General features: G+C 44.1%; 1 protein-coding gene and 2 long non-coding RNA genes across 10 annotated transcripts in view; 1 reads left to right on the top strand and 2 right to left on the bottom strand.

The window, feature by feature from the left end:
- ndrg4 (NDRG family member 4) overlaps positions 1 to 23,085 on the top strand; it is a 32,877-nt gene extending 9,792 nt beyond the window's left edge. For 2 of the 8 annotated variants that reach the window (XM_034588692.1, XM_034588694.1), the window contains 17 exons: positions 3,358 to 3,448; positions 5,427 to 5,591; positions 7,867 to 7,905; positions 12,942 to 13,047; positions 15,258 to 15,378; positions 15,513 to 15,575; positions 15,834 to 15,894; positions 16,027 to 16,113; positions 16,195 to 16,251; positions 16,432 to 16,535; positions 16,644 to 16,700; positions 17,379 to 17,430; positions 18,636 to 18,683; positions 19,511 to 19,546; positions 19,705 to 19,756; positions 20,671 to 20,709; positions 22,583 to 23,085. In XM_034588692.1, coding sequence (XP_034444583.1) covers positions 3,358 to 3,448; positions 5,427 to 5,591; positions 7,867 to 7,905; positions 12,942 to 13,047; positions 15,258 to 15,378; positions 15,513 to 15,575; positions 15,834 to 15,894; positions 16,027 to 16,113; positions 16,195 to 16,251; positions 16,432 to 16,535; positions 16,644 to 16,700; positions 17,379 to 17,430; positions 18,636 to 18,683; positions 19,511 to 19,546; positions 19,705 to 19,756; positions 20,671 to 20,709; positions 22,583 to 22,737 — 1,333 coding nt within the window. In that variant the 3' untranslated portion in view covers positions 22,738 to 23,085. Of the gene's footprint in view, positions 1 to 3,357; positions 3,449 to 5,426; positions 5,592 to 7,866; positions 7,906 to 10,241; positions 10,466 to 12,941; positions 13,048 to 15,257; positions 15,379 to 15,512; positions 15,576 to 15,833; positions 15,895 to 16,026; positions 16,114 to 16,194; positions 16,252 to 16,431; positions 16,536 to 16,643; positions 16,701 to 17,378; positions 17,431 to 18,635; positions 18,743 to 19,064; positions 19,099 to 19,510; positions 19,547 to 19,704; positions 19,757 to 20,670; positions 20,710 to 22,582 lie in introns of those variants that run through there. The other 6 variants (XM_034588695.1, XM_034588698.1, XM_034588693.1 and 3 more) reach the window with 5 other exon arrangements.
- LOC117763518 lies at positions 22,824 to 23,227 on the bottom strand. The gene is made up of 2 exons (XR_004614178.1): positions 23,109 to 23,227; positions 22,824 to 23,059 (listed from the first exon to the last, which is right to left on the bottom strand). It is a non-coding gene; the product is annotated as an uncharacterized LOC117763518 (long non-coding RNA).
- An 895-nt stretch (positions 23,228 to 24,122) lies between these two features.
- Positions 24,123 to 26,285, bottom strand: LOC117763517. Its single transcript, XR_004614177.1, has 2 exons — positions 24,848 to 26,285; positions 24,123 to 24,385 (listed from the first exon to the last, which is right to left on the bottom strand). It is a non-coding gene; the product is annotated as an uncharacterized LOC117763517 (long non-coding RNA).
- Positions 26,286 to 27,580: the final 1,295 nt, after the last annotated feature.

Raw genomic sequence — 27,580 nt, 5'->3', positions numbered from 1 at the left:
AGCCCAACATGAACTGGAGGAGGGAAAGAGAACAGGTTACTGGGGTGCAACTGGGAGATGTGTAATTTGGCAACGTGTTGGTGTGAGTGGAGGACAAAAGACCACATGACGTGTCATTTAAAGCAGGAGAGCAGCAGCTCTTCTTCTTCCATCACCTACTATAATGATGATGTAGAAAAAACCATCTTCACACTGCTGCGTCATCTCATCAGGAACAAACCCAGCGTGAAGAACAAAGCAGAAAGACGCTCGGTGCAAACTAGACGAAAAGAACGCGAGAGAAAAGATGTTTAATTTGGAGTTTTACAAGATGGTGGGAAAATATATATAAATATATATATTTATAAAGCAGGGAATGAGAAGGTGAGCCAGACCCGACGGGACTGAGACTGGTTGTCATAGCAACGCTGTCTAGGCAGATTTAAAAAAAGGAGCGAAGGAGGGAGCGGAACTAAAAAGAGGACAGGTCCGTTTTGTTCTCCTCAACAAACTGCTGCAAAAGAGGGTTTCTCCCCCGAACGAGACAAACAACCGCTTGGTTTATTTATTTTGTAAAGAGGGGAGAGAGGGGGGGTAGGGGGGGGGATCTCTGGTGAAAGAGGAGATGGAGAGAACAGACCTGTAAATAACTGCTCACCCACTGACTCTTCAGCTGCCGGGCCACAGTTGGTTGAGGGATAAAGAGAAGCTTTGAAGTTGTGTCGTCCGCGGCGGCGAGCGACTGTGATGACCACGTGACCTCGGGCCTGCAGCTCAGTGGCTGATGGGCGACGGCAGCCGAGCAGGAAGGATCCACGATGTGTGGACGTTAGAAACTAAACGTAGCAGAATAAGGCAACATCTACATATAAGCAAACAATAGACAAACAAAAATCTCTGAGTTCGTAACTTACAAACTGAAAAAGACACGTTTTACCTGTGACTGTGTAAAAAGATGGACGACACCACAGCTCCATAAAACCAAAGTGTCTCCATCGCCCCCTGGAGGCTGTCTGCAGTACGAACCAACCTGAGACCATTTACACAATCTTCCCCACCGATGGCGTTTTTATAACTGTTACCATGGCAACAAGGGTCTGGTGCACGTGCTCCTGGGACGATTCACATTCACAGGTCGTTTAGGACTCGATCAAATCTTCCGATTATAAACCACAGACTTTTAATTTTAATTTTTTAAGATGGACGACATGACAGCTCCAAAGAGTTAAGCCAAAGTGTCCCGATCGCCCCCTGGTGGCTGGCTGTAGTAGCGGTCATAAACCCTGCCTCCTCCATGTTAGCAGATGGAATATGAACCGAGCTAGGACTTTAAAGAAGATGATTATAGGTCGAACCTCCAACGAGGAGGTTTCACCCCTGTTTGTTTTTTAGAATAATTATTTTATGATTATTTTATGACTTTCACGACAACAGCAAATTCTACTGACACCTGAGAGGAGTTTTTGAAATAGAAACTTCTGAGACAACAGAGTCGTAGTCTGGGGAGCGTTGATGCTTTCACCAAATCTAATCACAACATGAAAAGTCAGGGTTGAGACGTTCAAAGTGTAGAAAAGACCAAATGATCAACAGACTGAATCCATTAGAAGAACAGACACATATCAACATCTCTTGTTTAGGAACAAAGACCTCACCACAGCTACTGATAAAGCATAAAGTCAGACGAGGACAGCGCTGGTATCTTTCCACCGGCGGCTCTGGCGTCACGAGGCCAAATATAGCTGGATAATGCATTGGTAATTGATTTCACAACCAGCTGCCTTACATAAGCACGTCAGCGTGAACAGAGACGGTGAGAAAGAGAGGGATGAGGACAGAGGTGGAGGATGAGGATGGTGTGAAAAACCCGCTGAGAGAGGAAGAAGTGAAGCGACAGAGCAGCGGTGGAAGAGAACGGGGACGAGACGCTGGAAGAGAGAAGAGACGAGTGTTGGGAGGAGGATTTATAAAAAGAGCTGTCAAAATAAAAGAAGTGGAGAGAGTTAGGCGAGCAGAGATTTCACAGCAGAGACACAATGCCTCCTGGGAAACAAGACTTTTATTCTCTTACCTGCCGAGTGGCTACTTTAAAGTAGTGCTTGTACAAATAATCTGTAAAATCAGTAACGACCTAAAGTTACACAACATCTTTTTAGTTTGGTCCATGTCCCATCCACTAACACGGAGGAGGTGCAGTCCTCCTGGCAGCAGGAGGAAGAGAGGTGCATGTTGTTTGGTCTGTTCTCCTCAGAAAGGTCACACTCAGCCATTTAATAACACGGCCACAGCAGGAGGGAGCGAGGGAGCGAGGGAGCGAGGGAGGAGGGAGGAGGTCGACGGAGGGGAAGGAGATTGAGAAAGAGGAGGAAAAATAACGTCATTACAAAGGAGAGATTCTGACAGATAAAGTGTTGATGACAGATTTTCTGCCCTGAAGCTGTCGTTGCTCTGCTCATTGTTTTGTTGCCGACGTGTGCACATCATGCACCTGGAGGTGACTCTGCTGCTGCCGCTGCCGCTGCTGCTGCTGCTGCTGCCGCTGCCGCTGCCTCACCGTGCTCTGTAATGTCCTACGTGCATGAAAAGAGTCTGATCTTAGTATATTCTCTGCTGCTGTCAGCATTTCCCGACCTCCACCTCTGAACAATGCAGCTGAGACCTCAGCAATGACTTTGGTTGCTAAGTGATAGAAATGATGGGAAGACTCCGAGGATAAGTCTGGAGTTATAAAAACCCTGAAATGATTTGATGCACTTAACATCAAGTGGGGTCGTCACATTCTCCAGCAGGGGGCGTCTTTTAAAGACCCCTTTATATGTCAACATATTTTTACATTGAGTATAAATGAGCCTTAACAACTCTATTAAGAATCATTTCTGCTGCTCGTACGTATGAAAAGAGTCTCGTCCATTTCATTAAAGTCCATTAAAGTTGGAAGTTTTCTGGACTTTGTGTCGGACTTTGGAATTAAAACTATTCTCATAATGTTACGACTTTATTCTCACAATATTATGAATTTATTTTCATTAGATTATGACTCTATCCTTTTTGTTGTAATATTATTAGTAATATATATTATTCTCGTTATATTGCCACATTATTTTTGTATAATCAATCAGTTTCTTCTCAATTACAACTTTATTCTGACACTGACACTTTTTTCTCGTGATCTAAGATTTGTTTTTCTTACACATAACCTTAATTCTTGTAAAATGCAGATTGGCACGATGAAATTATAGTGTAATTTAAGATGTGTGTGTGTGTGTGTGTGTGTGTGTGTGTGTGTGTGTGTGTGTGTGTGTGTGTGTGTGTGTGTGTGTGTGTGTGTGTGTGTGTGTGTGTGTCTGTGTGTGTGTGTGTGTGTGTGTGTGACGGCAGGTTGCTGACCAGGATGGCGGGGATGAAGGAGCAGCAGTTCACGGAGGAGAAGCCCCTGCTGCCGGAGCAGAGAGGAGCGGACTCAGACATGGTGAGTCCACCTCCTGTCCTCCTCCTGTCTCACCTGCTCCGTCCTGTCTCACCTGCTCCGTCCTGTCTCTCCTGCTCCGTCCTGTCTCACCTGCTCCATCCTGTCTCACCTGCTCCGTCCTGTCTCACCTGCTCCGTCCTGTCTCTCCTGCTGATGAGCGAGCGCAGGAGGAAACTCTCTGAAAGCCTCGGTGCATTAAGACCGAGACACGTCTGTGCTCATTAGCTGAGATGTGGATGATAATCAGACGATGGAGCTTGTTTACCAGGAAAGTGACAACAACACTATGAAAAGATGAAGAGTCACTTGAGCTGAGAGAGAGAGAGAGAGTGAGTGGTGGAAGAGAAATAGAGCAGCAGATAGAGAGCAGGCTATATAATTATATATGTGGTTATATAAAGAGCACTTACTTACTGCAGTTCATCCATTACCTCAGCAACAGGTCTCAGCCGAATCAGGGGCTCTTCAATGTTCGAGGGCCTGTTGTTGCAGGAATTATGGAAACGATGGCGTCTTCCTATGAGATTTCTGTCTGAAAGTGACTCATTATCTCCTTAAAGTTTCCAAACAGCCATTAGAGGCTGATTCCTGATTCCTGAGACTCAGTTTAGAGTCAGAGACTCCGTCATTGGTTGAGTAGGGTACAGATCCAGGAGCAGTCAGATGCTCTCAAGCGGACGCTGGGTGAATTTCTAACATTTATGTTGGCAGTCTGAAGACTAGTTACGAGTCACATCCCCAGACTCCCCAGAAACCCCAGCTTTTACTGTTACTGCGCCTGCGTGAAAAGGCAAAACACAATGAACGTGAAACCAGGAAGAAGAAGGACTCTACGAAGTCGTGGCCTCTGCAGACCGAGTCGTCGAAGTAGGCCGGTCCGGTCTCTGGAACATTACGAACTGCTTCTTTTAAAACCTCTTGTTTCTGCTGGAGGAATCGTTATGAGGCCCCTCAGGAGAAACAGTAGATCAGGTTTTCTCTTCTCGTTTTTGAAAAGCTTCCTGTGCTGCATCACTTTAAATGTCTAATTCCATATTGATCGGCTCGTGGAGCAGAAGGTCGTTCGGTCGGCTCGTTACGATCCGCTGCTCGTAAACGATCCAGGCCGTCAGCTGCTGCCCCCATCGACCCTGTGACATGTTGGCGTGACTCATCGTGTCGCTGGGTTTCATTGTTCTGCCGAAGACGACTTCAGCTCCGACGCGTGTTCAGGTTCATCTCCCGCCTGTCGCTCCTCTCTCAGGGCTCCTCTCGATGACCTTCAAGAGACGTTCACTGAGCGTTGACCTCCTGGTTGTAAAACACGGTCACAGCTCAGTGATGTTGGAATAACGTGCGTTCACTTCATGTGGATATAAAAACACACGTCCTGATTTAATTCAAAAAACAACAGCTTAGAAGCTTCATGACACTGAGCAAATAGAAATAAATACATAGTCTTGCTTTTGAATTGTTCAAATTGTGTGTAAACATAATAATTTATATTTAACAACCAGTTCCAATCTTTACACTCTGTACGTTTAAAGTACAGCTAAATAAATAAATGAGTCATGGACCATCACGTTGTAAAAATATAGTTTAGTTCTTGAGGAAATAAAATCGGAACAATCTGGTGTCTGGTCAGAATTTAATGCTCCTGAACTTTGGAACATTTCAGACTTTTCCTCTCTGAAGTTTATATTTACAGTGTTTCTCGTGCAGCAGGTTCCTGGATTTAGATTTTCTTGTGGGAAATGAATCGTCTCTGCCCACAAACATCTTCTGTCTCCAGGATGAAGTCGTAGATCTTCAGTTTGACCTTCGTGATGAAGCTGGAACAGAAACTTTACAGGAACAGACTTGATTTGAGTGTTTTTCCTTTGACCTTCATGAAAACACAGCATCAGAAAAAGAATCTACATCACCTGTGTTTTTGTTGAGTACATGTTTGTTCCGGTTTTTACCCCAATAACCACTTTGTTGTTCTTGTTGTTTCAAGACACAGCAGGATAAAGGGGATGAGGCCTCGGGGGGGCTCCCCTGCCCCGCCAGCCCCGCGCCCCTTAACCACCCCTCTCCCCCCAGCCGCCCCACTCACCGTTGGCATGTCATCGCACGGCACTGGCTCCGCCAGACCCGCCGTCGGACCAGCGGGGTCATCCCGGTAACTACCAGATCCACCGGAACAAGCAGAAACATCCGGCTGCCAAACACACACAGACAACACAAGTTTAAATTCAACCTCAGACACAGAGAAAAGTCACTGAGCTCCACAGGAGACACAATACTTATCCACTAACAGCTGGTGTGAGCTTCTACTAGAACACAACCAGGGCCTGCACAGAAGTAAAGCAGATAAAATGATGGAAAGGTTGTTTACAGTCGTCTGCATTGTAGTCAAGACAAATTTACTTAAAGCAACACTTTTTAACTTTTACTGAGCAACAGCGCCCTCTGCAGTCACATCCTGGACACACGCCCGTCTACCAACCAATCATAGTCAAGTATAGGTAGAGGCCGCCCACGTAGGTGATGATGACAGGACGTACGTATGTCAGACAAACTTCTTTAGTCCCTAATTTACAATGTGAAACCAGAACTAACAGATCAGATGAAGCTTTGGAACAAACACACGAAGCTTCAGACTCTCAGTCGAACATCGTGGAGCCGACGGCTTCAGTTTCACGCTGCGTCTCCTCTTCAGCAGAGAGATGCTTTAAAAACAACTGAAAACTAGGCCAAAATCTACATTTGCAAAAAAACAGCCTGCAGACGCAGACTCATCGGATCAGAGACAAAAACACGTCCTGACACAAGAGGACGAGTCGGCGCAACACAACAATCAGCCACTAGAGCAACGACACATCGAGGAACTGCGTAGAGTCGATTATTTCATGCAGATTTCACAGCACACACACCCCCGTCATTTCTCACTGAGGACGAGCTGCAGCACTTCCTCTACATGTAGTGTGATGGGGTGGGAGTGAGAGGAAAGAGTGCCACCTGCTGGTCCGACCACCAAACTGGCACCACTAACATTTTCCTCCTTGCATGAAGCGTTGCTGTGTTTAGACGTGTCCCTGTCCTCTTTCCACTAATAAACTATTCCCCTCTTTTTTCCTTCCTCACCACTGATCCATCGTATACGTACAACTTCCATCTTTAATCCTGACAGATTTTCTTTTCAGAAATCCCCTCACGTGAACTCACAGACTAGACTTGTGCATGTGTCAGGACTCAGTGTCTGCTGGTTCCTAACCTCACGTGCATGTCCATGTTTCTTCTGTCCAGATGCTCCTGCTTTGCCCTGAAAGGCGGCAGAGCAAGAACACACACTCGTGAACCACATGTGCTGAAGCAACACGGGTTAGAAAACATGCATTTAGAAAAAAATAACCTGTTTTGCTTCAACACATTTCTTCTCAAACGGAGAGTTTAGATCGTATTCATCAGAGAGCGAGCGCCTCGGCTGCAGGATAAAAACGTAACGCTTCAGATGAAGTCATGAATCAATAATGATTTGTCTCGACCGAGCGAAGCGTCTGTGAATGTTTGAATCTCTTCTGGCTAAAAATTTTATTTTTAATCCCAGAGTTCATTTTCCGTCACAGTCGATGTGGGTGATTTGCTTTGGGGTGAATCCTGATGCTGAACTCTCTGTTACCCTGAATAACTCCTTCCTTCCTCACTGTACTCATTTTTTTTTAACGTTGATTTGTTCCCTCTCCCCCTCATGCACTTCAGTAGATGATCTGGTTCTAGAGACGCTCGGGCACATCAGGTGCATTCTGCTGCCAAACTAATGTATTAACAAAAAAATACTGGAAACTAGAACATGTTTTTAAAGTGGCACTCCATCGGTTTTTTACAGCAGCTGAGAGGTATTTCATTTATTATCACATCCAGATAAACTCTCCCTGCTCGCCCCCTGGTGGCTGGCTGCAGTATAGGTCATAACCTTTACCTCCTCCATGTCAGCAGATGGGACATGGACCTAATTGTGTATTGTAAATAAAGATGGATGACATCATTATAAACGCTGCCTCCTCCACGTTAACAGATGACCATCTTTATTTCCAGATGTTTACCAGGGTCATGATGAAAGCATTATATTTTTGCATCATGGGAAATGTAGTTCTTTCCCATGTGTTTTTGTAGGTTGCAGTAATAAATTGCTGAAGTGCCAATTTAAACTCAACCAACAGTAGAATTTCACTTTTACAAATTTAACCTGTTCAAACACACATCAGTGTGTTTGTGTAGAAACAGGTGAACTTGTCACGCTAAGGTGCCTTTGTGTGTTTCCTGTATCGGGGGTCTGGACTCTGTGCAGGTTGTGCTGCTCCTCTGTGGATGATCCCTTTGTGTGATGGTGTCTCTCACCTCTGTGTCAACCTCCGTCTCTCAGTCTATCTGTCTCTGTTTGTGTGTCTGTGCAGGAAAGCTGTGAACAGCTGATGCCTGCAGGGGATTGGAAGGTAAGAGCTGCTGCTGCCGGAGAGTTTGAGCCTCTTTATCTTTTATCATCAGCGTCATCTCTTCTCTTCTCGCTGTCTGTCGCCCTTCATCTCCAGTTTAATATATTCTTCATTGTTCAACCTGAAAGATATAAGGCAAACTAAATGTCCTTTACGACTGTTGATGATGAAACACATTAATGTTAGAGTTTCAAACCGTCTTGGGACGTCTCCACATCATAGCATCTATCTACTGTATATATGAACAAGTTAACACCTTCTAATCAAAAGTGGATGAAATCATTTTACAGCTTAGAGGGAAAACACAGACTTTAAACCTGGATTGGACCTGGATGAGTGCTGGGAACAAATCTTGAATCTTGACAAATTGATATCACCACAAAGTTTTTAGAGTTAACGAGAAGTTTTAAAATATTCAGGGACGCAGGCAGATTAGCAAGAAGCGTCAGCTGCAGCTAAACTGTTCTGACTCTGTATCCGTGACAGTTTATAATATGGAGCTTAAGTTCCTACTTGTAGGGACATCAGTCATGTGATAAACTCTCTAGTTTCCGTTTGTCGTCCGTCCGTCAGGCAGAGACTGTGAGTTTAAAACAGGCCGAGAGACAAGAGTTAAGCTCCTCTGTGAAAGAAAAGAGTCCGAAAGAGGACGAGAGAGAGCGAAGAGCGTCTCTGTGAGTCGAGTCAGCACGACGAGCGTTCTGTCAACAGGACGGAGGGAATAGATGGAGAGGGGATAGAGGGAGAGACGGGGGGGCTGCTGGGTGACAAAGTGTGTGTGTGTGTGTGTGTGTGTGTGTGTGTGTGTGTGTGTGTGTGTGTGTGTGTGTGTGTGTGTGTGTGTGTGTGTGTGTGTGCGTGTGTGTGTGTGTGTGTGTGCTGCAGTCAGCATGATAGTCACTCAGACACCATCGCAGTCCTGTGAATCTGCACGTACACTTCTCATCCTCGTTTTATTTCAACTATTTTAATTAATGGATAAAAAGATGATTAATTAATTACATGAAGTGGAATTTAGCCCGTCGGCGCCACCGAGTGTCATTAACGGCTCCGTAAAAATGTTAAAACCACTTTTATTTTACTTCCTGGACATGAGAGTTCGACAGTTTCAAATCCTCTCGTCGCTCTTTTCCACGAACGGATTTCTGTCGAGGAAACTTGTATATCCAGAATACAAACAAATGCCATCTTTGAGAAACGTTTATTTAGCTTCTACTTTGATTGGTTAGTTTGGTCCATGTCCCATCTGCTAACATGGAGGAGGCAGGGTTTGTGACCTACACTGCAGCCAGCCACCAGGGGGTGATCAAGACACTTTGGCTTCACTTTAAAGGAGCCGTCATGTCGTCCATCTTTATTTCCAGTCGATGATTGACGCGTTCGCTTCAGGCTCCACCAGTTTGACCAGAACCTTTGTAATAAAAGTGACTCTGACGTTCTCCTCGTTTGAAAACCTGATGGTTCCAGCTGGGAACCGACTTTCCGTTTGTTTCTGTTTGTTCCATCAGATGTGACACTTCAGGTCACAGTGTGACATCAACACGATTCAGTCACTGACTCCACCCGTCAAAAAGATCCAAACACACAGAAGTGTTGTCGAATCTGGAAACACGACTCGCAGCAGTGATGCAGGTTTGCACGATGAATCAAATTAAATACAACTCGGCAAATTATTGTTACAGATCCAGTATGTTCCTCTGTTTGGGACGTCAATGCTTTTCTTTAAAATGCACATTTTGTTTACATAAAGCCGTTAGTCTAGATTGTTGATTCTTTAATCACACACAGTCAAACACAACCCTGCACAGATTTCTACACAACCTGCCGGAAGGAGGAGACATCGGGTCGACAAGGATCCAGAATTTATTTTAATCGCTTGCTTTGCACTTTCACAGATTTCTCAGAGAATAATTCATGGGTGTTGATGATGTGAACAAACATATTCAGAGGACTGATATCTACGAGTTTGTGTAATCTGGTGCAGCCTGATGGAATTTAAGGGCCTTGGCTGAGATGTGAGCTCCACTGAGAGACGCTCGTCTTTGTCCTGGCGATCTGCTTCCAGACATTCGGCCTCATTACGCCTCATTTATACAAACGGCAGCGGTTTTGTTTTTTTTGCCAAAACAAGGTTGATGAGCAGAACTGAATAGATCAGAGAGAGAGAGAGAGAGAGAGAGAGAGAGAGAGAGAGAGAGAGAGAGAGAGAGAGAGAGAGAGAGAGAGAGAGAGAGACTGACAAGGCAGCAGACCAATCCTGAGGGGGAGTCGGAGCGGTGAGCCAGTCATCAGCTGCCTCCCCCACCCCCTGTCTGCGGTGCCTATAAAGGGTGAGGGGAGGGAGGCGGGCGGCAGCTTAACAGGGAGGGTGGGAGCCGAGCACACAAAGACACTGCAGCAGCCTGCGGCATCGACTCTCCAGCTCCACATCCGAGTGCAAGCGCTCACCAGGACCTAGTCCCTTAAAACAGGAGAGGCCTGGCTGCTCGTCTTCCTCCTCCTCCTCTTCATCAGCTGAGAGTACAGTCACTGCGGAGCCATGCCTGAGTGCTGGGATGGGGTGAGTGGCAGGGGAGCAGTGCATGATGGATCCTGAGGCACAGACAGTGTGCTGGAAATATTGAATTAAAAAAATCTGGAATCTGGTGTGGAATGGGTCAGAATAAATGTCTTCATCTTTGTCTGATTATGATGATGATGATGATGATGATGATGATGATGATGATGATGATGTTTATTGTCTGTGATGAGATGAAGAAACTGCAGCGTCAGTGTCAGATCATGGGTCAGTCCTTCATCCATGGCCCACTGACACACTAAGGCATGTAAACAGATGCTGTGCAATGCAGCAACGCGCCGCTGCAGTGTGTGTCTGCAGATAAACACGTGTGTGTGTGTGTGTGTGTGTGTGCGTGTGTGTGTGTGTTTGTCTTTGTGAAGGAGGTGTTGATCCATCTTTGTTATCATCCATGTTTGCAACCTTGAAGAGGACGAGTGAAGGTGTTTGTGTGAGGAAGGGATGGAATTATTTGAGGTGTGCAGCTTTCGTGATTTGCAAAATAAAATAAAAATAAATCACACAAAGGGAATTAAAGGAAAACACACACACACACACACACACGCACACACACACGCACACACACACACACACACACACACACACACACACGCACACACACACACACAGATGTTGTGAGTGTTTTGTCTGGAGGTGTGAAGGTCATCAGGTCACCTCACATTTCCCAGGATCCAGCCGCTGAGGCTGTGAATCGTGGCCTCAAATTAGAGCTGATTGCAGATAACACTGATGTTGATGCTGAAGTAATAGAGAGATAATCTGCCTGGATTAACTGGTAACTGCCGTCTGATGCATGACGATGCACCGCCCGGGAGGATTAGGCTGAGTTTTGGCCGCAGGCTGAAATAAACGCTGTGTGTTTCTGTGCTGCGGTCGTGTGAGTGTGTGTTGGATCAGTGTTTGTTTCAGAGTGAAAGTGTCAGAATCAGCAGCAAAAGCTTCACTGCCCCTGAAACCAGGCAGAATAATCCCAAAACACTGTGTGTGTGTGTGTGTGTGTGTGTGTGTGTGTGTGTGAGCGTGAGTGTGTGTGTGTGTGTGTGTGTGTGTGTGTGTGTGTGTGTGTGCATCTGTGTGTGTGTGTGTGCAGCTACATTACGCAGCTCATGGTGCCACATATCTCCTTCCTCCATTTTGAGTTTGTCTGCCTCTGACCAGCGAACGCAGACAAAATGTGGGTCAGAACAAAAAGAGATTTCTGAATCACGAGAAGTCGGAGAACTTCAGAGTCGTTTCAAAATAACAACGACAACAAATCAGCAAAAACTGAATTAACCTCTACGTTATTTACATTTCTTTTTGTTGTGGATGTTTGAATAAAAATCCTTTATGGATCTTTAAAATGAATATCTGGTATATTTGGGTTATGAATCTGGTGTAAATATACAGGATATACATATTTAATTATATATAATAAATGTCATTCAGGTAAAATGAATCTGCTGCGTCACCGTTGCTCTGATGAATCATCACATTTTGACCGCAGACGTGAAATGTCTCCACTCATTGTTATTCCTCTGATTTGTAATTTCTCATTTCCATTCCTCGTTTTTCTCTGACATCCAAACAGCCGTCGTGTTTATGACTCATATACTTTTCTATATTTCTCCTGCTCTTTGTGTTTATAAAAGATAACGTCTCAATTGTGAAGGACAAAAATAACTAAAGATTAAAGTCGTGGGTGGAGAAAGTCTTTGGAAACGATTTGACAGATTTTCCGTGAAACAACAGCTTTAATTTGTCGCCTTTATTTGATGGTTTAGCTGCAGAAGAGAAACAAACAGGAAACATAACAGAAGTTGTGTAACACAGATCCCAGGTCAGGAGTCAGTGGGATTTGCTTGAACTATTCTCTCTCTCTTTCTAAAACCTAGTATTAGAAAACACAAAATCCTTTGTTCCTACAGGTCCGTGAATGAATCAGTTCAGTTTTAATTTCCCTCGAGCAGCAACTGTCCAGCTGCAGATTCATCTTCATCATCTTTAGTTATCAGACCATCACACTCCTCAGTGATTTACTGTAAATAATAAGAATACATTTCATTTATATCGGACTTTTAACAATATTCAAAGACACTTAACCTTGGTTAGAATGACTAGAAATATGAAATACGTCTTTATTTTCTATAATAAGGATTTTTATCACTCTACATTTGAAACCATTTACTATTGAGTTACCGCCTGTTATGTCAATTAATCTCCAATAAATTAAAACATGGTTCACGTCTCCACTTGAGCTCCTGCAGAAGAAGATTAATGATGAACAGTCCTGAGGATGAAATTAAATAGAATAAAATAAAAAGCAGGTTGTGGGATCGTCACGTGTGGATCAGTGTGTGTGTGTGTGTGTGTGTGTGTGTGTGTGTGTGTGTGTGTGTGTGTGTGTGTGTGTGTGTGTGTGTGTGTGTGTGTGTGTGTGTGTGAAGCACCAGGTGACAATGTTCTTTGTGTTTCACAGGAACATGATGTGGAGACTCCTTATGGGATGCTGCATGTGGTTATCCGCGGGGCGCCCAAAGGGAACAAGCCTGCGATCCTCACCTACCACGATGTGGGACTGAACCGTGAGTAGAGGAGTGTGTGTCTGTCTGTGTGTGTGTGTGTGTGTGTGTGTCTGTCTGTCTGTCTGTCTGTCTGTCTGTCTGTCTGTGTGTGTGTGTGTGTGTGTGTCTGTGTAAGGTGTTTCTGCTCTTGTTAAAGGTGATAATTGGCATCCATGCTACACTATCCCTCCCTGCCTTCACTCTGCCAACACACACACAGACACACACACACACACACACACACACACACACACACACACACACACACACACACACACACACACAGGCACACACACAGACACACACTTGTTATCGTCGTTGTCACCAACTTCACACACAATTAAAAGAAACAAGTGACAAATGAGTCATGAAGTTTTAAAATAATTTCAGCTCAGTTTCGGTTTCGTCACATTTTCCCGCATCTGAGAAACTGAAGAGTTGAGATCGAAGTTAATTAAATCACAACTGATTTCATTGATTTTATTGATTTTATAACCACAACACCAGAGAACCAGTGTTGTGGTTATAAAATCATCTCTGTGGTAAATTGTGAAAGGCCAGAGCTCAGCCTGCCGGCCACGCCAACACTTTATACACTCTGAGTGGGCAGTAATTTAATAGAGGGAGGGATAATACAACATAAATCCATGTGAAGAGGAGAGGACGGACAGATGTGCAGAAAGTCAGAGGAGGAAGAGGAGATTAGAACAAAAACAACGAGACATAGAAAAGAGGCCGGGAGCCAAAACGGCTGCGACAGAAATAGAAGAGAGGAGAAGAGGAGACGAGGAGACGAGGAGACGAGGAGACGAGGAGACGAGGATGCAAACGAAAGGGGTCGAGTGCGAGAGTCATCGATGAAATGTAGGTCAGAAAAACATCCTGCAGAGGGAGGCGGGGCGCGGCCAGCAGCAATGCAGCACTGACGGGTGGAGGTGGGACGGGGGGCGATGGGGGGGGGTTTGGAGGATGGCGTGTCAGGGACGGGAGCTGATCCAAAAACTGCAGATATGGGATTTGAATATCTGTCCTGCTGCGTTTATTTTGATTATCAAATAAGACGATTATGCATCTTATTTAGAACAGATTGAATTCACGATGCAAACACAGGGAAGTAGAATAAAGTGACATATCGCAGAATTAGCTCAGTGTCGAAGTTGTTTTCGCTGCAGCACCTGGAGGTTATTAGTATTCATGACCAGTCACTAAATCACTCGACTCTGCTGCATTAAAACAGGACGGAGCGGGAACTCAGAGAAGGAAAATTTGGTTCGTAGTTTAGTGTTTCAACTGAAAAGATGAATTTAAAATGAGTCCAAACGGCAGATGGCCCGGCAGATGAAACACAGAAGTAAAGACAAAGAACAAAGAGAACCGGAGAGAAGAGGGGAGTGAAAAATAGAAGAAGAGATTAGAAGTGTGTTGGAAGAGGAAGATGATTGAAGGAGCAGGAAAAGAGGTCGCGGCCCCGAAACTGACGTTAAGACAAGAAGGAAAATCAAAGTAACGCACGGAGGCGTCTGTGTTTCTGTCTGACTGCAGAGGAAAGAAGGGAGGAAGAGGAGGAGAACAAAAACAGAAGAAGAAGAGGAGAGAGAGAGAGAGGGAGGATTAGCCGGAGAGAGAGAAAGAAAGGGCAAAAGGAGGAAGTAGGTCACGGTGCAGACTTCATCCCTCATCCCGCCGATGATTCAGCACAAACGTGGGAGGACCTTCTCACCCCTGTCCTCAGGTGGCGCTGTGGCGCAGACAGGGAGGTCACCGCCTCCTGTTTGTCACTTCTGACCCAGTTGTCGTGTCCATTGGTCCGATTGATTAACGCCGCTCAACCAGAGCTGGAGGAAACAGTGGGACATCTGCAAGTGGGACATCTGCAGGGACATGTATCGAACATGTGACGTCAGAATTCACTTTACTGAGTTTAAACTGGTTCAGGATATGGAGCTCGTTAGTGAGAGGAATCCTCGGGGGGGTTGTTGAGAGAAAAGAGATTTAACTCAAATTACAGTTTATTATGTTTTAGGTCCAGACGACATCTTTGCTGATCTCAGTTAACAGCTGCACATGAACACAGATAAACTAAAACCTGATATTTACAGTCTTTGGTCTTTGAAGCACAGACACTTTAATCCTCCCTCTGAGTGAGATGTGCTCACTCTCCTCTGCTCTGTCCTTCCTCCGTCCTCTGACTGACCCTCATTTCCTTTCCCCCCCCCCTCGCTCTCCGACAGACAAGCTGTGCTTCAACTCCTTCTTCAACAACGAGGACATGCAGGAGATCACCAAGCACTTTGTGGTCTGTCACGTCGACGCCCCGGGGCAGCAGGTCGGAGCGTCTCAGATGCCGCAGGGGTAAAGGAACCTGAACTCCTCTTCTTCTTCTTCTTCTTCTTCTTCTTCTTCTTCTTCTTCTTCTTCTTCTTCTTCTTCTTCTTCTTAAAGGGTCATGATCATTCAGACACATCATGTATATTGTCTCCCTGCAGGTACCAGTATCCCACCATGGACCAGTTGGCCGGGATGTTGCCGACTGTGGTGCAGCACTTTGGGTTCGTGCTCTTTGCTTTTAAATTCAATTTTCTCTTTTCATTTTACACACTTTACACAAAGAACGCACATTTAAGCTCTGGTGAAAAAAACACCAACCAATCATTATTGTTATATATACTGTATATCTGTGTCTCTGTGTCTGTGTCTCTCTTCACCAGTAACATTCTGTAACATCGAGTATCAGAGTGTTTTCAGATGCTGCCGGTGTTTCCTTCACTTTTAAAACACGGCGTCTAATGGATCAATGATCTTTTCAGATTTAAGAGCATTGTTGGGATCGGAGTTGGAGCCGGAGCTTACGTTCTGGCCAAGTTCGCTGTGAGTCCGATTCAGATCAAACCACATATCTTCAAAATGAGCCTCGTGCTAAAGATATAAATTCGATGTTTAGATTTGATATATTCTGAATCCATGGATCCTCTTGAATCCGTCTGTGTTCTCTGCTCTCAGCTGATCTTCCCCGACCTGGTGGAGGGTTTGGTTCTGCTCAACATCGACCCCAATGGCAAAGGATGGATCGACTGGGCTGCCACCAAGGTGCTCCACTTTCACAGCTCAGGAATCCAGACCCACCGTTTGATTCCTCGCGGTAATAACCTCCCTGTTGTCTCTCCTCAGCTGTCAGGTCTGACCAGCACGCTGCCGGACGTGGTGCTGCCACATCTTTTCAGTCAGGTGCGTTCACGGTCCACAAATAAAATGGACTCGTTGTTTCAGTTTTCTTCATTTTGAGGGTACGGGAAAACTGACTTTATTGAAACTTTAGAAAACAATATTGTGTGTGTGTGTGTGTGTGTGTGTGTGTGTGTGTGTGTGTGTGTGTGTGTGTGTGTGTGTGTGTGTGTGTGCGTGCAGGAGGAGCTGATGAACAACACAGAGCTGGTGCAGAGCTACCGACAACAGATCAACAACACAGTCAACCTGTTCAACCTGCAGCTCTTCTGGAACATGTACAACAGGTGGAGAGACACACACACTCACAGACACACACACACACACACTCGTTCTCTCTCACACACACACACACACAACCTTTATCTTGTCATTCATGATGTCTGCTCCTTCAGTCGTAGGGACCTGGAGATGAATCGCAGCGGGACGGTGCTCAACGCCAAGACCCTGAAGTAAGTCCACAGGTTTAACTTCACTGTGAGTTACATCATCCAGGTAATTTAAACCAAACTATTTCAGGTTGTTTTCTGGTTCTGGACGTAAGAAGTCAAAGATTTTGACCATTGAAATATCACCCTGTGAAATTATGATATTATTTCTTACATAAACAAAACAAATATTAAACTAGAACATCACTCTCAGAAATATCTGTCTTATAAGCATTTCTTATTTTAATTTCCATGAATCATTCTCTGAGAAATCAAATCTCACAATGTGAAAGAAAGGAAAAAATATCCCATATTTTAATAAGTTCCTCTCTGACCCAAACCACATCCTCCACATAGAAACAAGAAATACAAGTTAATTCAAGACAATGTGTAAAATAAAGCATTAAATACCAAATACCTGGTTAAAAGCAATAAAATAATGAAAACAATTTAATAAAGCAATAAAAACAAACAATGTAATATATGTAGTGAATCTTTAAAGAAATATAAAGTTACCACGATCGTGTTTTAGCCAAGAAGGAGTTTGGTGAACGAGCAAACGACCTGAAAACCTGCGACACAGAAATAATGAGAAGAATCATCATTTTCTTCAGCCTTAAAAATCTAAACCAATAAATCTTAAATTAAATTGTCCTCCATCTATTGGTTTGAATATCAAACATGTCCGCTGTTGTCCTGCAGGTGTCCCACGATGCTGGTGGTAGGAGACAACGCTCCGGCTGAGGAAGGAGTGGTGAGTCCTTCTTCTCCTCGTCTCCTCAGGCTGTAGCTCTGTTTCACCAGCGCCCCCTGGTGATCCTTCTTATTTACCTTCTCCTTTAATTCACTCCTTCTTCCTTCTTGGTGATCGTCTCTCGGAGAAACACTGCACTCTTCCTCCCCCTCCTCTTCCTCTGCTCAGTGTTTTGTGAATCCTCTGGGAGACTGTTTGTCCTCATTCAGGACGACAGACCTGGTTCAGCCTCACAGGCAATGTGTGTGTGTCTGTTTCCAGTCTGTCTGTGTCCATCTGTGTGTGTGTGTGTGTCCATCTGTGTGTGTGTTGCTGTTCCCCTGAGGCCAGGACGCTCTGTCTCTGGTGTTATACTTTCAAGTGGCCCAGATAGCTGTGCTTCTGCACCAGTTAATCTTCTGCATGTTTGCAGCAGGGATGGGACGGAGGTGCAGAGGGGGGGGGGGGCAGGAGGAGATGTTGTTGTGAACCTCTCGCAAAGAGAGAAAGATGGAGAGATAGGAGGCTGCAGAGCGGTGACAGAGGTTGTTTTATTGCATGTGACAGATGGAGGTCATGTTAATATTTCATATCCGCTGATAGGCCCAGCTGAGGCTGCTGTGTTTGCTCGGTGTCGTATCTTCTGGCATCGCAGGCGAATCCGTTCAGAGATCTCATTTAAATCCAAAACACACACACAGTGTTTACATCTCCTGCTCCGCATGCAGGAGACTTTCAATTCTTATCTGTCCTGCATCTGCATCTGCATCTGCATCTGCATCTGCATCTGCATCCCGTCGTTATGAGACCATTTTAGAGAAAAACAGACAAACGTGCATTTGCTTTATTCATGTTTGCATGTGAATACAGCAGAGTGGAAAAAACAAAGTGTGTGTGAATGACACCGTGTGTGTCTGTGCCTGTGTGTGTCTGTGCCTGTGTGTGTGTGTGTGTTTGTGTGTCTGTGTCTGTCTGTGTGTTAACAGTACGGCTGTGTTCTTTGGCTGCGGCAGTGACTCATCTCTGCAGCTCACTGCAGTATCTGGGTCACACACACACACACACACACACACACACACACACACACACACACACACAGATATAATCAAACAATAACATCCACATCTCCGTCCTGATGATCTCTAACTTCAACACATCATCAGGTCTCTTGTCTCTATATCAGTTTATTTGTTTGCTTATTCATTTCTGTTGTTGTTTTTTTCAAGGTTGAGTGCAACTCCAAACTGGATCCGACCAACACCACCTTCCTGAAGGTAATGGTCCGTCCTGGTTTCACCTGCAGCTGCTGCACATCGACACGGAACCTGTTGACATTTTTAATTTCTTGTTCTTAAATTGAAATCACCAAATGTGACAATTTAACTGTTACTCCAGATCAACCATGAACAAAAAAATACTAAATTTATTACAAAGAAAATTAAATTGTATTCAATCTACCTGACTAATTTAAATTGATCCACTCATTTCATTGCTCATTATATTAATATATTGTTTTATTTTATCTGTCCTGTTAAACACCCTGAATTGCAACTTTGCATAAAAGGCACAATTTAATTAATTCGTCTGATTTGATTTGATTAAAAAAAAAAGCTGTTGCCTTTTGACGAGAGGCAATTTGTGTCCACTTGACACAAATTGAAAATTAGCACGTAAACATGATGATAGTTTGTCTTTGCATATCAAATCAAAAAAAGATTAATTAGTTCCCGTGTTTTGATTAATGTGTGGGCTCCAGAGACAATGAATCCAATCTCATATTAATCAACACACGGAAACAAACGGTCTCTCGTGTGCACACAAAAATAATTTCAAGTGCTCTTTGTAATAGAATGTGGCCTTGGCAGATGTTTTTGTCTCTATGGCAACTGTGAGGCTCCGTGTGTCGGTAGCTGGAGTAAATGCTGTTCTGTCAGAAAGCCACTAGTTTCAGTGATTTGCCTAAAATCAGACATAGATGGTTATAAATCCTCATATTCATCTTCTCAGAAAGAGTCAGTAAAACAGAGACTAACGAAGAAAGGGTGTCAATCTGTATTTGTGAGCTCTTTTCTCCTGTTCATTGTTGATCCTGTTGTGGCAGATGGCCGATTCTGGTGGACTCCCCCAGCTCACACAGGTAAAACACCGACAAACAGCACCACACACTCACCAGGCTGTCGCACTATCAAATGAAACCAACCAAGAATCCAGAATCCAGACGGACCATGAATGCATCATCTAACGCTGTCAGCTCTGATATCAGTGAAATGAAAACTGTGACGTGTTGTTTTCCAGCCTGGAAAGCTGACTGAAGCCTTCAAGTATTTCCTGCAGGGAATGGGCTACAGTAAGTATCTGTGAAACACAACTGTGATCTGTGAGTGAGAGGTTTCCACCAAAAGAAGCTGGATCTTATTAAAGGAACTAAAACATTCCTGCAGACTGTTGTTCAGCTGCATTTCCACCGTGATCTAAAAACCAGGTGTGAGTGCCGACATATGGCGACATGCTGTTCCACTCACATCCACCAGGGGGCGGCAATACCTTCTGGGAATAGTATGCATGCTGCAGCCAAGAGCGCAGACAAAGTGATATTCAATGATTTTAAACAGAAGTCTTCAGAGGATGGTAAAAACTTAATGGATGTTTTGACTGGTCGACAATAAAGCAAAAAAATTATCTTTTATGTTTTAGAAACTGCAGCGGGACAAATATGATTCTGACAGTTTGGCACAGTTTAGATAGTTAAATGGAAAGTCTATTTATAATTGTAGCACCACTAGAAAAACAGTAAACATGGAGGAGACTTACATCGCTCTGTTAATGAGTTAATGAGTTAATGAGTTAATGAGTTAACATCAGCACGAGTGACAAAGATTATTCAAAACATCCGAAATGCAGAACCTGAGTTAAGGAAATAGATTTTTATAACTATTGCAGAGATTCAGCGGCTGAAATAAAACGTTGTTCTCGACGTGGACATAAATTATCGACTAATCCGACATCCCCCCCCCCCCGATTCAACACACTTTTTAGGGGGTAAAAAGATTTAACTTAATTTTGGACCATGGTGGAAATGTACACAGTCCCTGCGAAGGGTCCTGGTTTCTGCGGTCGACACAAGTCTGTACTTGTGCTGTATGTTTGTGTGTAGTTGTAGTAATTCCATGTACAAATCTATTTCAGTGGAAGTTGTTCTGTGTCGTGACGGGATATGAGTTGTGTTAATCTTGCTCTGTCTCCCTTGCCCTGTTCTCTCAGTCGCTTATGTGAAGGATCGGAGGTTGAGTGGAGGGCCAGGTACTTCCTCCTCCCCCCTTCACCTCTGACCTCTTATTGCTGCCCTGTTCGATGATATTGGCATTTTGAAATTTATGTTGATCTTTAATTTTTGCAACTAATACACTATTTTTGGGCTGTTATGGAATCTTTACTTTTGCCCATCTTTGTCTCATCTAAAAGAATTTTTCCTCCCATGGAAAAATAAACTGTCTTTACTCACCCCCCCCCCCCCCCCCCCCCCCCCCCCCCCTCCCCTCCCCCCCATTCCTTTACCATCACATCTCCAGTACTGCTCTTTGCATGGCCTTCTGCTAGCTTGGAGCCTCCGGACTTTAAAAGCATCGTCAACTTATACAAACTAATAGTTATAGACGCTTTAGAAGAACGAACTCTAAATATAGGTCCTTTAATAAAATGTGGATTAATGCTTATTAAAATTGAAAAGTTAAGATCGTATTGTTTTTATCATAAAGTATAAAGGCACATATTCAGAAATTGTGGGTGTAAACATTCCACCGCACTCAACAACAACATTTAGAGATCATTCTGTCGGAGATTAGACAAATATTAAGATAATACGATCATTGGTTGAAATATCAGCATCTTAACTAAGTTACGACTATGTCACCAAAGTTCTTGTTAAAGTTCAGAAACATCCTGATGTTTGTGTGTCTCTGGAGGTCGTCGGTCGTCTCTTCGATATCTTCGATATGAGGCTCTAACGTGTTGGTCATCATTTCCGTTAGCCAATCAAAAGAGAGGCTCAAAGACACAAAACGCCCTGATCGTGCTCGACGCTCCAGAGAGAAGCTCGAGGGAGGAGATTTAAAACTACACTGAGATTAGGTTTAACATGTAAAACCACAAGTATATCATTTTCTAATGGAAACAAAACTTCTAATAAACAAACTGTAATAGTGTAAAATATGATATCAAATATGATTTAAAATACTTTCAGGGTTGTAGAGAGCCTCTGCTGAGTCTATTTCACATAAGAAGAATATAAAACATGAAACATTTGAACGTGTTCCTTTCAAATCCCCAAAAAGAGTTAATATCAGATGGTCTGGCCTCTGGTTAATTGTTTTTGTTTTCAGGCCCATGAACCATAATCATATAAAACAGTTCCCAGCAGCAGGAAAACCAGTTGATAGATGAGCAAAGGAATCGACTAAATCTTCAGGTGACAATAATCATAAATTAACACTAATGTCGCTCCATGTTTGCTAGAAAAGTGGAAACAGGCGACAGTTTTATAACGTTTGTCGTAAGAGTTTTAAAAGCAAATGTTAGAGGTTTGCTGTGCTGCCCCCATGTGGCCAAACAATACGCCGAGCTAAGTTAAGATAACTGTAGATAAACTCGTAACTGCAGCTATGTCACTTGTGTTAAATTGATATATAAAATCTTGATACATTTCTATTGGAGGAATTTAATAAATTATTACCTTTTGCTAAGATTTGACCTGAACATATTCAGAGCCAGGATCAGTTCATCGAGCTTCAGGGTTCATTCTAAACTTTGTAAACAGCAACTGTGACTTGACTTGACTAATATTGATGTGTAATTTAATACAATTCAATAATAGTCATATTACACTGTACAAAACCGACTGATCCCTGAGATTCTCCAGCATGTTGCTGTGTCTGCTTGTGGAGACATTAACGCCTTTATAGGACAAACCAGTCGAGTCCCAGTTGAGCGACGCAGCGTCTCACCAGCAGCAGAACCAGATATTCTTTAGTTCTCATTAGCATGAACTCCCCACATCTCCCCGACATCAACTGATCTCACTTCTTTTTTTTATCTTTCTACAAATCGTGATGCTAAACTCTTCTTTTATCTCTGCTCCCTCCACCCCCATCCCCCCCCCCCCTCTCTTCCTTCCCAGTGCCCTCCGCCAGCATGACCCGCCTGGTGCGCTCCAGGACGGCCTCCCTGACCAGCGCCAGCTCCATCGACGGGTCGCGCTCTCGGGCCTGCACCCACTCCGACAGCACCGAGGGGGTGGGCCCGGTCACCCACACCATGGAGGTGTCCTGCTGAAGGGTCATGGAAGGAGGGAGGGAGGGGGGGGGGAGAGGGATGGAGAGAGGGGTGGGGAGGTGGGGGAGGTGGGGAGGTGTTTTTTAAAGAAGTGAAGGAGACAGAATTGAGACAGCTCTCTCTGTCGGCCATCTTCTCCCCCCCGCCCACTGTATAATATCATATGTATTCCTACTAAACCCCCCCCCCCAACACCTTATGAATATCCACTTCAACTCCACCCTCGTTGCCCATCACAATATAGGCAACTGTTTTTGTTCTTGTGTTTGCTAATTGTCTCCTCATTCGTTGCCTGCGTCCCTTCTAACCCCCCCCCCCCCCCCTTTCCTTCCCCCCCCCCCAACCCCCGGAAATAAAGCAAAGAGCGTGACCCTGCCTGTCAACAGTCCACGAAGCAACATGTGACCTGGAGCTGCTGTTCACAACGTGGTGCGAGTACGTGAAAGTGCCGGATGTGGAGGAGGAGTTCATTTTTTAGGGGTTGACTAAGAAAGAGTTTCGAGCAATTTATGTTGTTGTTGTTGTTGTTGCTGTTCTACAGAAGTGTGAGTTTCTCTCTCTGTGTTGTGTATTTCTCTCCGTGACAGGCGAGCATCAGAGGGGGTGTGTCCAGAGTGTGACAGACGGCAGAGCGCAGCCAATCGTAGTCCAGTGCACGTGTAGTTCTTAGAGGAGATAAATTAGCCTGAATAGCTTCACACACTGATTTCCAGCTGCACTTGGTCAGATTTCATATCATACAATTGTAAAGTCGTGTTAGAATATGAAGCGTGTGGGCGTTTTAGGAACTTCCACACGGGACCGTGGGACTGTTGCTAGGCAGCAGGTGTACGACTGACATGGAGGAAATGGACGGACCTATTTAATCTTCGTAAACACTTTTCTGATAACGTATTACAAATATAGGTTTAGAGAATAATCGTGTTTGATAAGTCTATTCAGGAACTTCTTCTAATGTCCTGACAGGAAACCAGCAGTTGTACATTTCACCAGCAGGTCGCTCAGCTAACGTCCACGTGACACTTTGTCCATTTTTACTGCTTTATCGTGATAATCTGTTCACGATGAGGCTGAAGTTAAACCAAACATGTGTTTGAATCACTGGATTTTTAGCAAAATGACAATCTGTGAACAACTGCATCCATTCCAATGAATTATAAATATGAATATTCAGTCTAACGTAACTAATGAAACGTAGAAATAGAGTTACGCCTCATAGGGGAATATTATTTATCTGTGTGAGATTAAATTGCAAAGTGGGACCATCCCATAGAAGTTACTCTTATTCACACTAATTGGAACATGACACATTCTTATAATTTATTTAGTTTGTTGTGTTGTTTCTCTAAATCAAAACCAAACAGGACCAGTTTGTTTATCTGCTTATTTCAATTTAAAGGTTCTTCCTGGAGCCACATTAGTGTCGTGTTGTCGAGTGCAGCTTTAAGATGTGTGTCATCATTTCTTAGAAAATCCACTACATGAGTATAGGCTAGAATAATTATTAATTAACATGTATATTATGCATGTGAATGTGACATCATGGGGCAGTCTAGTATCTGAGTAGTAGCAGCTTTAGTGCAGCGTTTTCCATCAGCACCAAGTCAAGTAGAGTCATGAATCAAACCGCCATCATCAGTGTGTGAGGCTGCGTTCACACACACACGTTAACTTCACTACAGAAATCTAACCTGTGACGTGTCTGTGCCAAACATCACACAACACATTGTGTTTGTTGCAGGAACTAGTTTCAGCGCTGCATCGTATTAATTCTCCACATCCTCGTTCTCGCCATCACACTTTGTAATTTCAAATGAACGAGCCGGGTGCGTCATTCTTGTTCTGCGTCTGTGTGAACGCAGCCTCACTCTAGTGCGTGAACGTGGTTCTGGCCATAGTCGTCTCTTTGTGGTCTCTAACACGACAATCACACTCTGACCTGAACCAAACCGGACCAGGGGGACCGAGGCCGAACCGGGGCTGACCCGACAAACCCCCTCTTTTTATCGGATTGCCACAGAGAACGTGCAACAGCAGCCTTCCCTTACAGCGTCCAGCCCCCACCCCCCAAACCAAAGCTACCCCCCCACACACATGTATCCACACACACGTTTTCAACACGTGTGTCCAAACAGAAACCACACGGAGCTGGACTCTGAAAGGGGACGAAGCCAAAGAGGAAACATCACGTACATTTTTCACGAGTAGGAGTTGCTCTGTGTTTAGCTCGTTGTTCGATGAGTAGTCTCGACAGTACAGTGCAGTACATGTATGTAGGTGTAGTTTTAGTGAAGCCGTGCCGTGCTGTCTGTTTCAACACTGGACCACCTCGTCCGTGGCGTTTAGAGTTCGAGTCCCCAGGTAACGTGTGTGTTCATGTCCCCTCGTCCCCTTCAACTGTTTCCTCTTTTACAAAAACACCCTTTGGTCCCCTGTCAGAAAGGGGCGTAGCTTCCAATCGCTGAGGTGCGCGCTTGCCTGAGGCGGCCTGTAAGGGGCGGGGCTTTTTTGGAGCCATTTGGGCGCCAAGCTCGGAATGTAGGGCAACCCCCAGCCGACGACCCCCTTCCCACACCCCCAACTGCCAAAAAAAAAACAATTCACAAGGTGCCCCGGCTCTCACAGGCCAGCCCGGTCGCCACCATAAAGGGCTATCAGCTGAAGTCACTTTCTAAAGTAGCGCTGGTGTTTGTGCTGTTTCTGTGCACCAGGGGGCGCCAGAGATGTAGAGGAGAGTTTGTTCCCACGACACAGAGAGAGAGAGAGAGATTCTGTAAAACAGGATGAATGTCAAAGGGAAAGAATGTGATTTTTTTTTTTTGTTGTTGAAGCGTGAAACTGAAAAACGTGGGACGGTGATGATGATGATGATGATGATGATGATGAGGATGATGATGATGATGATGATGATGGGAGGATACTGGTCTGATTAAAAACAGTCATTCGTCATTTCACCAACACTGAAGTTTGCATGTAGCGCAGTTTGTACACGGTAATATTCTGAACATTTTCTACCATCTAACTCTGCTTCTATTCAATCTGCCTGGGGGGGGGGGCTCCTGAATGTACTTTGTCCCCTTAATGAAGTGCCGTACAGTATTGTCTTCTTCACCCTCACTATGGTTTGTGGCCCCACATCTTTGACGCTTGACCCTGTACAAGAAAACCCTGCTCCTCCTAAACGTCTCCACGTAGTCACGTACCGTTAGCGCTTTATTTTGAAAGTCCGCACCGCCTGTAAGCTGTTTCTGGATCAGTTTGTGTTGACCTCAGTCCTCCTTGCACTTGTAGATACTTTTTATTTAGAGAGCAGGTCACCTGAGCCGGACGCTTCAACTTTTAACGCAACCGTATCGTGAAGATCGACATCGATTCCGTTCTTCTTCCCTCGGAGTTCCTCTTTTTTCTAGTCAAACTTAGGATGTAACCTCATCTTGATATAATGATATTGGTTCATGTGTACTGCTACTTTTCTTCTTACTAACATTACGATGATTTGTATAGAGCAATAAGTTCTGTTTCTGTTCCTCGTCTGGATTGTGTTTCATATTGGGGGGGATGGGAGGGGGGGGGGGGGGAGGGGGGGAGGGGGGGGTCTTCCCTGTGGGCTTGTTTCTATCGAGAGGGGAAGCGCTGCGTTGTTGTCATTAAGTACCGTTAAGTTTAAATATATATTAATACATATACAAGGTAAACTGTCTCTGTCCATGTACTGATCAAGTAACAAGTGAAAAATAAAGACTTGATGTCAGAATTTGAGATTCAGGTGTTGGGTGTTTTTCATGCTCTTACTACAGGATCACATGTCCACACATATTTAGTATATTATCAGTTCTGTCCGCTGAAGAAAGAAAAACCAAAGAAATATGTGACACGAGCAAAGTTGTAAGATAATTAAATCAAACAATTATAAATTCACAGTTGTTTTTATAAAGTATCTTCAATATAATTTGTGGTTTTCTTTGAGAGGCTTCTTCCAAAATCTCTATTTCAGAGAGTTGCTCTGAATGCAGCTCTGAGCTAAAAGCTATTTCTGTAATTAATAGATCATTTTGCTGTACAAGCAGGTTTATTAATCATAGTGATAATCTTAATAAAAAACATATAAAACTTGGCTTAACTCAACAGGAACTCAGAAACCAGTAGAAGAAAGAAACAGTAGAAGAAAAACAAAGGAAACGAAGGTTAACAGACGTGTTAGGACATAAAAATAACAGGTATGATAGCAAAATGTTTATTATAAGGCCTGTTTCTATATTAATATAATATAAATGTAGTATTTTCTCTCACACAACACTTATTTCCCCCCCAACCTATAGGCCAGACTACACCAGCAGAGGTCAGTGTTTCTCTTTGTAGGACACTGACGCCGTCTGTTGACCTTCAATGACTCAGACTGTAGTTTGTAAATGTTGTGGAAGAGAATTCATCCTTCTGACCTTAAACCAGAATCATTTTAATTTTTTGTGATTTTGTTAATACGTATGACGCACACAGTTCAGTTTGCTGTTCTTGTATGAAACACATTTTTTAGTACCAGATGAAATATATATGTAGTAATAACTTAGACTTAAATGACATGTCACAGACACGTTAAAGCAACACTATGTTAGTTCTACCGAGCAACAGCGCCCCCTGTAGCCACATGTGGTGAGTTTACAGTTGGGCTACGTAAATGCGGCAACACACAGTCGGTGTTGAAGGTGAAACGTGATGAAGAGATGAACAAGTTTTAGTGTGAACAGTTTGTGTGTTTTTATTCTTCTACATGTTCCGTAGAATGAAGCTGCTCAGTCGGGCTTCATGAACTGAAGTGAGAACTAGATCATAACAGATGGTGTGT

Source organism: Hippoglossus hippoglossus, chromosome 6 (genome assembly GCF_009819705.1).
Source record: "Hippoglossus hippoglossus isolate fHipHip1 chromosome 6, fHipHip1.pri, whole genome shotgun sequence".
In the NCBI taxonomy this organism is placed as follows: Eukaryota; Metazoa; Chordata; class Actinopteri; order Pleuronectiformes; family Pleuronectidae; genus Hippoglossus; species Hippoglossus hippoglossus.
Note: the sequence above shows the minus strand (reverse complement) of the source record. Positions and strands in the feature narration are given on the sequence as shown.